This window comes from Pungitius pungitius, chromosome 3, assembly GCF_949316345.1.
Source record: "Pungitius pungitius chromosome 3, fPunPun2.1, whole genome shotgun sequence".
In the NCBI taxonomy this organism is placed as follows: Eukaryota; Metazoa; Chordata; class Actinopteri; order Perciformes; family Gasterosteidae; genus Pungitius; species Pungitius pungitius.
In genome coordinates this window covers 24,002,691-24,017,049 of record NC_084902.1, presented here as the reverse complement: position 1 = coordinate 24,017,049, position 14,359 = coordinate 24,002,691, and the positions used below count along the sequence as shown (strand labels likewise).

The window sequence follows — 14,359 nt, the reverse complement described above, 5'->3', positions numbered from 1 at the left end:
ACCCGCAGATGAAGACGTGGTATTTTTGGTGGACCGTTTAGCCCCGAATAGAATACAAACCATCCAATATTCTCCCCCAAAACTCAGGTCTTTGTGTCTTATTTCCGCAGAAACTCTGCCGTGTCAGGCCTCAGCTGCATCTGCGATATAAGCCTTGCAAAGAATAATGATGACCATAAATCAGTGTACTGCCTTCTGTGTGTGTGTGTGTGTGTGTGTGTGTGTGTGTGTGTGTGTGTGCCACTGCATGATTATGGACGCTGCAGTGAGAGGGCTTCTCATTCCAGACTAAACTCCTGTTCATGAGGTGGTCGTTTTTTAGAGGAATAGGTCTCCCCCTCTAAGCAATAAATGAATGAATAACGTAGGATTTCTATTGCATTTAATGCAATAGTAGTGGTGTTTTTTAAGGTGTGAGTAAAGGACCTGATGTCAGTAGATGTTTCTACTGTGTGCTTTCTTTTATATATTTGTGCCAGATATCAGCTGCTAGAAAAAAGTGTTGGCATTGTACATTTTTTGCAAATCACAGATATGTTTATACATGGTTAATGAAAAATGCATGGTACAAAAATTAAGTCAATTAATAAACAAAGAAGTTCACCAATGGAGTTTGGGTGAAACAAACCAAGCGATTTCACCAAGGAGACCGCTGTTCGTGTCCCAGGAAGAACCAAAGTCAACGTTGACTTTAACCTTGTTGTGTAACGCTTGTTACATAACTTAACCGAAGTGCAATGTCCGCGAAGGGCGGGTTTTTTTTTAAACGTAATGTTGTTTTGTAATGTTACATTTTTACAAATGCCACGTAATCTGTGGATTTCCCTACATGACATTTCCATCAGATGACGGTAGACATGCAGAAGAGTGACGTAACATGAGATCCAGTGCACCCAAAACCTCTTTGACCAGCAACTTCGTGACCAACAAAGGTGTCGTGCCTCTGACCCAAAAGTCCTCTGGTGCAGTGCCCCCCCGCCTCCCCCGCCTCAGAACATCAGCTGTGCCATGTAATTGTAGCAGGCACAAACAAAACAGCCTTAGAGGGGTCCTACATGTCTTTGGCCGAGGGCCTTGCGGACCGAGGTGGGGGGTGGGGCAGAGGTGGGAGGGAGGTGGGGTCGAGTTAGACCACCAAGCATAGACCTTCTCCACTTCTCCGTCTGTGGAGCAATTAGGGTGGTGGGCTGTGTGTGTGTTGTGTCTGTCCGTGGGCTCCAGCTGTCAGGAGGCCTCTGTCTCCCGGTCCTGACATGTCTCCGATACACCCCGCTGTGAGTCTCTCTGTGTCACACAAATTCTGCAAAACCCGAGGCTAGCTGCCGGTCAACTCCCACACACTCACACACACACACACACACACACGCACACACAATCTCTCTCTCTCTGACACACGCACACAGACATGCTGAGTGTTCACTGATATGGTCCTTCTGGCACTATGGTAGTTCTTCTCTCCCTCATTCACTATGTGTGGGTTTGTGTGTGTGTGTGTGTGTGTGTGTCTGTGTGTACGGCGGCAATAAGCATGACGGTGGCTGCGGGCCACGGCAAGTCATCCGTGCTTCCCCTTATCGTTTTAATCACCTCGTTAGGCGCAGCTAGTCCCCACACGTACTGGCTACTGTCTATCTCCTGGAACCGTGCCCCCGTGACCCAAAGCTGGTGGTGCCACCGGGCACAGGGATGCACGATGGGGGGCAAGCGCGGGAGGGAGGGGGGCCGAGGAGGGGGAGAAGAGAGACTTGAGAACGTCCATCTGAAATTTAAAGGCACTGCTGAGGATTATGTCAAACAAAGTTCAAGTTGGAGCTCTTTGCCACGTTTCACATTCATTGTTTTGTTGTTACAACGTCTCACATTGTTTACTTTCATTAACTGTCATTTATCTCAAAAGATAAGTGTACATAGAGGGTGCGTGAACCGAGGGTCGGGAACGCTTCAGGACATGAAGTGATTGTTGATCTAGGAATTGTTCAATAAAGGAACACTTTAGATCGTCATACAAAAACCTGTTAAAGTCACCCCTAAAACAGCGAATGTTTTCCATCCCAAATTAGACCAAAGTTGTAAAGATCTGACTGTCAAATTGCATCTTCTCCTCTTTTCTTCTTCTCTTGTAGGAAAAGATATGTGAGACATGTTTTAATCGCATTGTCATGTCTGTCCGAGAACTGTCAGGTCCAAACAACTTTGATTGGTCTATTCTCACCTTAAATGAAACTCCTTTTTTAAAATATTATTGACACTTAAAAACTCATATCTGTTTGTGTGTGTGTATATGTCTGTGTGTGTGTGTGTGTGTGTGTGACACACTTGATAACAACTACAAACAAGGAGTCAACAACTTTACATACACCAGGATTAATTAAAAACAAATAGTGGCAAATCAAATTCACACACAGACAAGGAATTAAATAATGAAAATAATAATAAAATAATTACAATTTAGGACAACGCTTACACACTGATGCTGTCTCATTCAGTGGGAAACAAATGACAAAAACAGTGTGTGGTGCTTCCATCTCCTCTCCGAGCTGTTGTTGTAATAACTCCCATGGGAACATTTATTCCTCATCTTATCTCATCCTAAATGACAACGCAAATGTTAAGAAAAACAAGACGTTTTTTGGATTAAAGCTTTCACATTGGTTTTAATCGAAAAAATGTGACACTCTCTCCTTTACCTGCACTTAAAAAAAAGGAAGTTCGTCTTTTTTTTTCATCTGTTCGTCGGGAAGAAAAAAAGCTACGCACGTGCACAAACTCACAACACGGCATTTATTTATTTTCTCTCCCCTTCCTTTTATCATGCACACATCTCTGCTTTCCCTTTGCCCACTGCACTCCCACGGGAGGGAGAGTGCTCGAGGGCTGAGGGGCGTGAAGGGAGGGAGGAGGTGTGCGTGTGCGTGTGATGGAAAGAGAGAGAGGGAGAGAGGGAGAGAGGGCGGCGTTAGACAATGCCATTCCTCAAATATATTCCATCCCCGAAGTGAGCCTTTATTAGTCTGGATCGTTTGGATCTTATCTCGCATATGACACTCAGCGGAACAAGGACTGGAGGTAAAGAAAAGACAGAGAGACAGAGAGAGACAGAGAGAGAGCGGGGATTATCCGCGACCTGCCCTCCGATCCGCTCATCCCTGACACGGGGAGAGCCGCGCTTATCTCGCCGCTTTTATCCCCATCTTCCCGCGGCGGATGGACGAGTAGCCCCGGCTGCACTTTCTCCACTATCTTCTCTTTTGTCTCTCCATCGCCGGGATCCACACTGGAGTGCTGGTGGAGGGAGGGGTGTGTGTGTGTGTGTGTGTGTGTGGTTAAGGGGCTGCTGACTGATCCCCGCTCACATCATCATTATCATTCTTCTTCTTCTTTTTAAAATATATACACATGTATATATTTGAATGGACTGATCACAAAGCATGCTGTAGGACTTCGGGACTGTTTTGATGTGCGGAAGTATTTGTTTTTCTACCCACTTGACGTTTGACCCCACGCCCCCGCCCCCTTCGAACCCCCCCACGCCCCCCGCGTGGTTTCCAGGTCGCAAGTTGTGAAAAGAGTCAAAACTGCTGCTCCATTGCTTTTGGTTTGGTGTTAAATCATCCCGCTGAATCGAAAGTCCGTCTTTTTGTCCGAACATCGAAAATGACCTAATCTGGAGTTGAGGCGCTTCGAAGTTCGTTTCCGAAAGATTTCTCTCCTCCAAACTCTTTGTCAAGGTGAGTCTCAGATGAAGAGAAAACAATACTCTTTAAAAAAAAAAGGAATGAAGTTTGTTTTGAAATGTTTGTGAGCCCGTGAGCTGTTTTTCTCTTTCTACACATTGGCGCGTCTGCTTTAATAATAATAACACACAGTAGCTTCGATAAGTTCATCTGCAGAAGATGTCAACATTATTTCTGCCGTCTTGTGCCTCCATGCTGTCAAGTCACCGCGGCCCCAGCCAAGCAGATGTGTTCATCCCACTGTGACAGATGGCCGATTCTGATTATGTTAATTCACAAAGAAAGGCACTTTCTTCTTCTCCAGTCGTCACAAATCGCACTATAGAGAATTATAATTTGAAAATATTTCAAACCGAAAAAAAACGTTTTTGAAACATTTGCCATTTTATCGGCTCACTTTAAAGCCTCTGGCTTTGATAAATGACCGTTATGCGATTCTCTTATAGGGATTTATTATTTATGAAATTTAATGTTATTATGCAACGAACGTTGACTTCATTTTAAATTATGGGGAGGGGGGGCTGGCACCCAGAGAGGCACCCCACTGTGGCATCCCTCACACTAGGGCCTCGGGTGACAGAAAAACTAAAGCAATTTCATTTTCATTCTTTATTTCTTTACACCAATTTTCGATGCTTATTGTTGTCATACAACTTGGTAAATCGGACCAATCCGTGCTTTAATCGCCGGTTCCCGCCCACAGGTTTCTTAAGGAGGAGCGACTGCCAACGCCGGGGAACAAAAATGATGCTGAGTCCGGACCAGGCGGAGGGGGACCTCTCCTGGACCCAGTCCGACCCGGAGTCCCTGCTCAACGGCCTCAGGTCGGCCGGCTGTACCTCGGACGAGCCGGCGGAGGGCGAGGAGAGGCCCAAGTGCAGGGCCGACCAGCCGCTGAGCCGAGAGGAGAAGAGGAGGCGGCGGAGGGCCACGGCCAAGTACCGCTCGGCCCACGCCACCCGAGAGCGGATCCGCGTGGAAGCGTTCAACGTGGCCTTCGCGGAGCTGAGGAAATTACTCCCCACGTTGCCCCCAGACAAGAAGCTCTCCAAGATCGAGATCCTCAGACTGGCGATATGCTACATCTCCTATCTCAATCACGTGTTGGATGTTTGAAAACAAAGCAAAAAAAAAACACAGAGGGACAGAGATGGTTTGGGTGGAGGTGACTGGACTCTGGGTGGGGGTCGGCTCGGTGGTCAGAAGGGAATGGCAAAGTTGGCAGCAAGGCGGACTGTTGAGGGGAATGCCTTTAAAATGGTCAATTTTCGGGTGAAAAACAACAACTTTATTCATGATCCTGAATCCATTATAACATACTTATATTTAAAAAAAAATCTAATAAAAATAGATATTTCACCCCAGTTGTTTAGTACAAAATGCCAACTTAAGAATCCATGTGGAAGAATTTCTCCCGCGAATGAAAGTATGTATCGTCCCTGGACCCTGGATGCTGGGACTTTGTAATACCACCCCCCTCTCCCCCCTCCCCCAGTCTCCCTCCCCCCCCCCCCCCCCCGAGTCCAGCGTCAGTTATTGTTGACGATAGTGGTGGTTGTTTTGGGGGCAAAAGAGCTCACTGAACAAAAAGAGCACGGTGTGATCTGTTATAGCTGCAATAATAAGAACACTCGGGGGGGGGGGGGGGGGGGGGGGGTCATTTCAAAATTGCTATCATGAGTTTTAAAAATTCGGTGTAATAAAATGAACACACGAGGCATTTTCCGACACTTTGGAGTGAAGGATGTAAACGAGACAATAGCTGCTTTAGATTCTAGTTTAGGCGATGTTTTCCGTAAAGGAAGGGGTGGGCGGGGGGGGGGGGGGGGGGGGGGGGCAATGCGTAAGTGCCACTTATGACAGGAAATTGTGACCTTAACCCTTTTTTTTATAACTCAAGTGTATGGAATTATTTATTTAATTGTGTTGAAATTTAAGGCTAATTTATTTATGTTGATATAAATATTTTTTTGTATAAATGTGTTGTTTGTTGCTTCTATATTTTAGGTTGTGAAATTGAACTTGAAAAGTGATGGTGTTCTATACTCTTTAAAAAATGGCACTTTCTGTTGATCCATAGCATCACTTATTCGTTTGATGTATGTTTGATGTATTTCATGTTTTTTATTTTATTTATTTAATTTATATATTTTAATTTCACGTCTATTGCCTATCAATAGCAACGATAAAGCACTTCAAGATCGGGTTCATGGGCCCGTAAATGTTTATTTTGCCGAAATTGTTGTCTTCAAATGTCACACAGAGAATAGGAAACGGGCTTATAATTTGTGTTAAATTCTGATATTATAATCATGTAAAGAATGATTCCGTCGAACAGTTTCTACCACTTATCATAGGGCTGCGACCAAAAAAAAAACATTTTGAAAAAAAAACAAGAAAAAAATAGCCTGACTTTATCCCCGTCAATGTTTTGATGTTCTGTTTTTCGTTTTCATTCATTTGTCTGCTTTGTAACGAAATCCAATATGTAATTTTATAGTGAAGAAAAAAGCAAACATATCCTCTATCCAAAGATTTTCTGTCATTCAGGGTTGTGTAGGCTACTTGTTGCTTTATGCAGATCTTTTGTAGTAGAGGTGTCGTGTGACAGCTGGTTTCTAATGAACAAACTTTTTCATATTTTCCGTTTTTATTTGAATTAAAACGGAAATACTTGAAAAAAGGCCCGTCCTGTTTTTGAAATATATTTAGAAGATTTTCTCCGTCAGAAAAAATAGCTAATAGCGACAACAGCTGCTAATATTCAGCTGACTGGAAAGGATTACGTCACGCCTGCACGCACACGCGTGCAGTGCAAATCAGCGGTCGCGTTCAACTTACTGTACACACACGCACGCACCCACGCAATGCAAGGGGAAATAAATGCAAACCTGATTTAGCATACAGATGAAAACACACACAGGCTCAGGTTCAATACTGTACAAACACACGCACACACAATGTAAGGTGAAAACAGAAAGCTCACCCTGCACACACACATTCTCTCTCGCTCTCTCTCTCACACACACACACACACACACACACACACACACACACACACACACACACGCACGCACACACACAGTGGTCAGCAGCTAAAGGCAGTGGTAGCCTCCATGTGTGCCCCCGGCTGAAAGGCTCTCTCCCTCCCCAGAGAGGGGGCAGGTGTTACTCCAGACGAGCCAAGACAACCAAATTACTGGCCGTCTGGCACCTCCCGTGGGAAAAAACCCGGGGAGAGAGGAGGGATGGGAGAGATTGAAATTTATGAGCAAGGAGCGAGCGAGATGTATCGCCAAAAACGGACAAAAATTAAAAAAGTGAGAGACACAAATATTTATATTAAACTGCGATGTTAAGACCGCCCGTTGCGATTGCGCTATAATAATATAAAAAAATGCTGTAGTTTAGTTGCAGGGCGCGATGTGGAGGATGTGTGAACCCTTTTATTTGAGACACATTAGATTATTATGAGGGAACCTGTTCTTCTTTGCACGAGCGGGGACTGCGAATCACCCAGGAAATACCACATGTATCTTTCTATATCTTTAGCTGTCTCTCTCTACCTCACTCCCCCTCTCTCTCTTCTTTCCTTCTCTCTCTCTTCTCTTTCTCTCCTCCCTTCCTCTCTCTCAGGTGGCAGCAGCTGCATTGAGATTTTAGCAATAGTCACGTTTGGGGGTTCAAACCTTCTTTTTTTTGTATCTTTAGAAAACTGAAGGTTACATGAAATGTTCTTTCATTTTAAGGCTCAAGGGCCTGTGTCTCGTTTCTTGTTCCGTTGGGCATCTGTCAGTTTGTCAGTCAACCGCCCCGTCTGACTCTCATTTTACCTTCAGCACACAGAAGAGGTTGAGGATGTTTGTATGGGGACAAGGTTTCAGTAAGCAGTCGACCTCCTGGATGTGAACCTGAAAGCGCGACTTTAACAGTGTGTTGGGTAAACAAATGCGAATTAAGCGCTCCACCTTTTCGATTTCCGCCAAATAGGTGGAGTGAAATTCTACGCATGTCTGTCATTTGTCATTTAGTGAAGTAGAAGAAGAAGTATTTTGCAATCGAAAAAAATGACTTTGAAGATCGAGGGAAGACTTTCATTTCAGCTTGGCCAAGTTTCATGCAAAAAGGGAGCTGATATGAATCAGGGAACAATGGTGCTGGCCATTGGAAAACGTTGTTGCTTTTTCAGCGTTTCTACAGAAATACTCCCAAAGTGAGCATAATAATATACCGGTACAGGTAAAAGCTAGCTGACAAGCATGCTTTTTCGTTGCTAAAGGTAGCAGCTAAAGGCACAGAACAAACTCCCAGAAGGCTACAGGTCTGGGGAGACTCTTTGAATTAAGGCAAGAGACTTTAGTTTTTGCTGCTGCCATTCAATTGAACCAGATTCGAGAATTATGTTTATTCAAAATCTTTGGTTTAGGGAACTAAAGAAAGGTTAGGGTAGAACCTTGGTTTTGGGAACCTATAAAACAGTCCAGTGAAGATTTAATAAAATTTAGTTCTAGGAATTAGAAAGTGGACCAGGCAGTAATCTTACTTCTTGGAACAGTACTAATTAGGATTAGTCAGTTTTTAATGTTTCAAATGCTCTTAATTTTTTTTGTCTGTTGTTTTGATGGTTTTGATGTGTAAACGAGCAACTGTTTTGCAAAAAGATTGTCACCATATAAACGTACTAATAGATGATTGTTTCTGCTGCAAAAAAGTGCCCACCATGTTGAGAGCTGTGGGGACAATCCATCAATATTCTGAATCCAAAGCGACCCACTGAGGAGAACTGTAGGTCATTACGACTGATTTTTCTTCTATGTGCAGTGGGCCGCCCCCGGGACGTTACCCGTGAGCAAGCAACAGGTTTGTGGTCAGTTCCTACAATAGAACCTCTGGGACCTCCAGTTACTCTGAACGTTTATGGAGACGATATTTTCACACACTTTCAGAGTGAGCCAAGACCAAAAAGTGGCAGGTGGAAGGTTCCTTTTTCAGAACGGAATATTCCATTGCTTTTCATGCCTTCGACTGACGTGCCGTTCATATGATCAGAACATGCCTTCGACAGACTGACGTGCCGTTCATACGATCGGAACATGCCTTCGACAGACTGACATGCCGTTCATACGATCGGAACATGCCTTCGACAGACTGGCATGCCGTTCATATGATCGGAACAGGCCTTCAACAGACTGACGTGCAGTTCATACGATCGGAACATGCCTTCAACAGACTGACGTGCAGTTCATACGATCGGAACATGCCTTCGACAGACTGACATGCAGTTCATACGATCGGAACATGCCTTTGACAGACTGACGTGCAGTTCATACGATCGGAACATGCCTTCAACAGACTGACGTGCAGTTCATACGATCGGAACATGCCTTCGACAGACTGACATGCAGTTCATACGATCGGAACATGCCTTCGACAGACTGACATTCCGTTCATACGATCGAAACATGCCTTCGACAGACTGACATGCAGTTCATACGATCGAAACATGCCTTCGACAGACTGACATGCAGTTCATACGATCGAAACATGCCTTCGACGGGCAAATATGACTGGTTGTGGTCGGTTATCAGAACATTGGCATAATAACCCGTTTCAAGCTGTATGATACAGAATTCCTTTGTCTTGAGGGTTAGGGTTATGAATGAATTCATAACTTTGTTTAAGACGCTGTGCTACTTTCAAGTAACTGTGCTTTGCTAATGTCTCAACAAAGTTAGAAAACAACATTTATGGCAAACCCATAATCGTAAAGATACTCATTTACATGGGATTTGCATGAGGAGGAGGCGGCGGGTCCATGTCGCTACACCAAAGTGAGATTGGTTTGTGGTCTGAAAAAGGAATGTTCAATTTTGAAAAAGAAATCTGGCTCTGGCCACTTTTGGATGTTGGCGCTACTGCACTTTCAACTCACAAAAACTCAAAAATGTTGCTTTCTGGTCCATCTGCACACACGCAAACCTCCCAGATATGTTATGGCAAAACACCGTCATGAGTCACATGAAGACAAAGGCGGGTCTGGCTAGGGCAGGCAGCGTTAGCAAGTTTGTGTATCACAAGAAAACAAAAACAAGGAAATGCTTCCATTTTGATATCCGATAACATTTCCATTTTCATTACAGAATTTCTTGCACACATCATTCAACTGTCACAGGCCGCTCCGTCAATGCTCCGACAAGAAGCAAGAGAAAAGAAAAGAAAGGACCACCCCCCCCACGCACACACAGGCACAATATGGTTGCGTCAACAGATTGTCCCCTTCAGAACACAAAAACAAGCTCGGCGGCTCTGGCACTGGCGCGGACTTCTGCTCGAGCGTTATTGAATGGAGGGGTCCATCTGCACGCCGGCCCGCCGAGCACTGCAAGGCCATTTGTGTTCCTCATCCCGAGAGCTTCTCGTACCAATCGTCCCTCTTGAAATGTATTCTTTTCAAAAAAAAGACCCAGAGCGCAAAAGGCGGGGGGGGGTGGGGGGGGGGGTGTCAGGCGAAAAGCCCGGACCGCTGAGGGGCACCGAACAGCCTGGCTGACACTGTGGCCGGTGCTTGCCTCTCTATGTGTTGGTGCATGCGTGAGAAAGTACCATGTTTTACAGCAAACGCCCCGAACCCCCCTCCACACACACACACTCTCTCTCTCTCTTTGAACGGTGGGCTTATGTAACGGTGGAGGCCGAGGAGTGACCATATGTCAAGAGGTGCGTAGACAGCAGGGGTATTATAAAGCAGCCATTATCGGAGTATAAGGACATCCTTCATCTCATCATCATTCAGGTATACACACACTCACACACGAGAATCCAATTCAGGGCGGTCGCTCTGTGTAAATTGGACAGGGGAAGAAGAGTATGACAACAAACAGCCATATGTTCGCAGCGCGAGAAACATCATTCGTGGCTCTTTTTTTTTCTCGGATGCCGCCCTCGCTGTTGTCCTCCTGGCCCGCCTTGGAAACGTTGAAGTCGAGATCCCCGCCCCCTCAGGTGTGCTAGTAGTAGTGGTAATAGCATGAAGGGTGCTCGTGCAGCAGGAGTACAAAGCCGGGTCCATGTGTTGAAATGCGGCCCCCGGGATGGGCCGTATTATCCCTGCCTACTTCACCAGCAGGGTCCCGGGGCTCGGAGCTGGCTCGTGGCCCTTTGTCTCCCAAACAGATGGAAATGTGCAGAGAGAGAGAGAGAGAAGTGGAAAAACCATGGGAGGAGGGAGGGACGGTGGAATAGAATGGGCGGGGAGGGGTGAGGGAGAAAGAGTCAGTCTGTTCTCATTAAGTGCTGCATTGAAGACGCCCTATACACCCTCCTCCGTGCTCCCCCTACAATGCGTCAGCAGCCGCATACCCCCCCCTTCACTCCCCCCACCTCTCATTCAGACTCACGCTCCAACCATCTGTACCGCCGGCCTGTCATGAGGTGTGCGTGCATGCATTAGGGCCTCCGCCGCGGCGCGGGGCCCAATCTGGCGAGTTGAAAAAAAAAGGGGAGATATTCATTCGGTTTCAATTTGGTTAAGATCTTTGAAATCCAATTGTTGGGCCTTTTGTTGCGGATGCCTCGCCGGTCGCGAGGCACTGTGAGCATGAAGGGGAGTTTATTCAACATCCTGCTGTCACCCCGCGTCTCCGAGGACACACACACACAGACACGAGAACACACACACAGAGCCATGATGCAGGTTTCTAATTAGTGAATTATAAAGACATTATGTCGACTCTAATCCTCTGTTATTAGGACACAAATGTGTTGTTATTTGCTTATCTTTACTGCACACATTTGCAGTTAAACAACAACTTTCAACGTCTTTCAACGCACTTCGGGGCCCGTGGTGTTTATTTTAGTTATGGTCTTTGTGACTATTTAGAGTTATGTTGGTGTATATATTGCAATTTCTATTCTCTACTGTTTAAAATAAAGAAGTCAACTTATAATGATATTTTAAAAACTACATGATATTATTTTCCAGCTGGTTACAGATCATTGAAACTCCAATTATTCATTTGGCTTTTTTTTCTCGTGGTTAAATTGCTTGAAAATTTGACATGCATATGTATTTACCCTATATGTATTATTAGCTGTACATGCCTTGGCATGAACCACACACACATACACACATACATGCCAGCTCGGGCCTTTAAGCCGTATTTGTCACAGGCTGAAAGTAATTGGCCAGGGACAGAGGACCTCATCTGGCTGACTGTAAAGTGGGCTGAAACGTGTGTGGTCTTATAAACCGCATCTCCTCCCACTTCGTCTTCATTTTTTCGCGCGTTCATTTTTCTCCCCTATTTACCAAAAAAACCTTCTGAACTCATAAACTCTGTGTCTTTGGGGAGGAATCCATCCGTCTTCCGGACACCAAATTGAATTGATCTCGGGGGCCCCCACCTCGCTTTTCTTCAATACCCCCTACCCCATCTGCGCACACCTCCTGCTTTGAGAAAGTGGTGTGGCATATTAGTTAGACGCCATATGGATTTGAACCCTTTAATCACGTCTTTAAATTAACTTTAAAAAAGGTTGAGTCCAGCTTAAATTGTTTTAAAATAAAAAAGCAAGCAAATTGACACGTGATCAACACAAATAACTTTATGATATAAGCTTCATTTGGAAACATTTGAGGTGTAATATGCAGCAACCATGCAGAACGCGTTCATCCGAGCTCTAATGCACCCTTTCAAGCTTTCAGCCCGTGTAATAGCGGCAAAGTGCCACGTGGTGGCGCACCTATCTCAAAATACGCATTGACGTACACATTCTGAGACGGCATCAGCATGAATGTTGAATATAAGAAAAAAACAACCAACCAATGCAAAGTATGTTGTTATTAAACAACCTATAGCACGATTGTTTTATTTTAGTTATACATTTTTTAAGGAAATATAAAATGTAGTCTGAATACTATCTATAGAGATATCATGAGTGTTCTTATATAAATCCCTGTCTTTTAAACATTTTTAAAGCCTCTATAAATAATATTGAAATAGATAAAACCCTGTCTCACATCGTTGACACCAGTATTTGTGTTTACCCTGCTCTCTGTGGGCAGGGGACAGGGGTCGTGACCCAGTCATGACCTCCATTGTGTTCTGGGATATCTCCATGTGTGTCTGTTTGTGTGTGTGTGTGTGTGTGTGTGTGTGTGTGATAGAGAGTTACAAAGGGAGACAAAATATTGATTCATACACAGCTGTGTAATTGCTGAAAGCATCTGTTGCCCCGTCCGTGTGTGTTTGGAGTGTGTAAATGAACTGGTCTCAGACCCCCCTCCCCCACTCTTTTGTGTCATGCCACAATAGTAGAAGATGCAGCAGAGTAATGTGAAATCAATCGGTGGCGATACATGTTTTAATTGATTTGGTGTTATCTTTATTGAACCCGATGGACTTGTGGAGGTTAAAGGTGCACCTGTGTAGAGGTGGCGGTTACTTCTTCATGCATGTGACATGTTAAAATGTTAACTCTGTCATGGTATTATAACAATATTGCTGAGAGATAAGCAGTGTAATGAGGGTCAGCGTTACATTTTAAAGATGTCTGTGTTCCTCTCTATTGAAGGACAAGAAGTTATCTGACAGAAGTATGTTTAGATTCCCTTTTATTTTACAAGGCTGCTTCAAGGCCTCAGTGACTTCATTGTCTCTTTCGCTGACTGTGTCCGGACCGGATCGCTATCGCGCTACCGCTTTGTTCTGTTGTTCCGGGATTGTTTACCTTGTTGAGCTTCATGAGCCGTGAGCTAAACTCTCCTCTTGCTTGAGTGGACGAGAGAATAGATGGTGCTTTTCCTTTTTTTATATTTAAAGGGAAAGTTTTAGTTTCAAATTGTGTGACATGTGCTTCTGACATGACTGAAACAAGGGCCTTTCTTTGGAGAGGGGATAAAAGATGCTCTTGCTTGTCTCCATGGAATCAACAGTTTTAATGATCGCTGTCAGTTTCCAACGGGGACATTTGTGACATCACACCAATCCAAGTCTTGCCGAGGCTCCCATCTGCTAGTCTACTGCAGACGTCTTTGGGAGATAATCAACAACAAATCCTCAGCATTGACAGAATGGATCAGTATTTACAGTATACATCGTTCATCGCTCCTTGGAGTACTTCATTGCTTTTTCCACTTTTAAATTAGCTTTCTATTTCAGCCCATTTTGCACACAAAGGTCATAGGTCGAAACTCTTTTTTGTCCAGGTTGCCACGGTGTTTGGAAAGAAAGGGAGCAGAGGACAGTGCAAGCACATCATCTTGGGAACTTTGATCCATCTGAATTTCTTACACATGAGTAGTGAATTAAGGTTGTTTTTGTGTGCGTTAAACTACTAATCCTGAGACCCTACCGAGAACATTTGCTTCTATGACTTTTTTTGTTCAAAAACATTCTAATTTAAAGAATACGATTTAAATATAGATTTTGAAGTTGATACTCTAGTGTGCTATATATTCTGCCCCCCCCTTGTATACAACACATCACTGTACCACCGAACCCCTTCACTGTGCAGCAGGTTCACTTCTTCTCGCTTCTTGTGACATTGGCATGAGCTTCACGTTTCACGACGCGCCCCCTAGCGCCACTTTCCCGTACTATACCCCCCCCCCCCCCTGTGAAATT

The 14,359-nt window shown here is 44.6% G+C and overlaps 1 protein-coding gene across 1 annotated transcript; it reads left to right on the top strand.

Annotated features, from left to right (window-relative positions):
- The first annotated feature begins 3,521 nt into the window (after positions 1–3,521).
- LOC119214158 (helix-loop-helix protein 2-like) lies at positions 3,522–5,223 on the top strand. Its single transcript, XM_037465678.2, has 2 exons — positions 3,522–3,728; positions 4,438–5,223. Exon 2 carries the CDS (start codon positions 4,479–4,481, stop codon positions 4,848–4,850), a length of 372 nt encoding a protein of 123 aa, XP_037321575.1. The 5' UTR covers positions 3,522–3,728; positions 4,438–4,478; the 3' UTR covers positions 4,851–5,223.
- Positions 5,224–14,359: the final 9,136 nt, after the last annotated feature.

Coding starts and splice junctions, on each gene's coding strand:
- LOC119214158 (XM_037465678.2), top strand. CDS start 4,479: ATGATGCTGAGTCCGGACCAGGCGGAGGGGGACCTCTCCTGGACCCAG.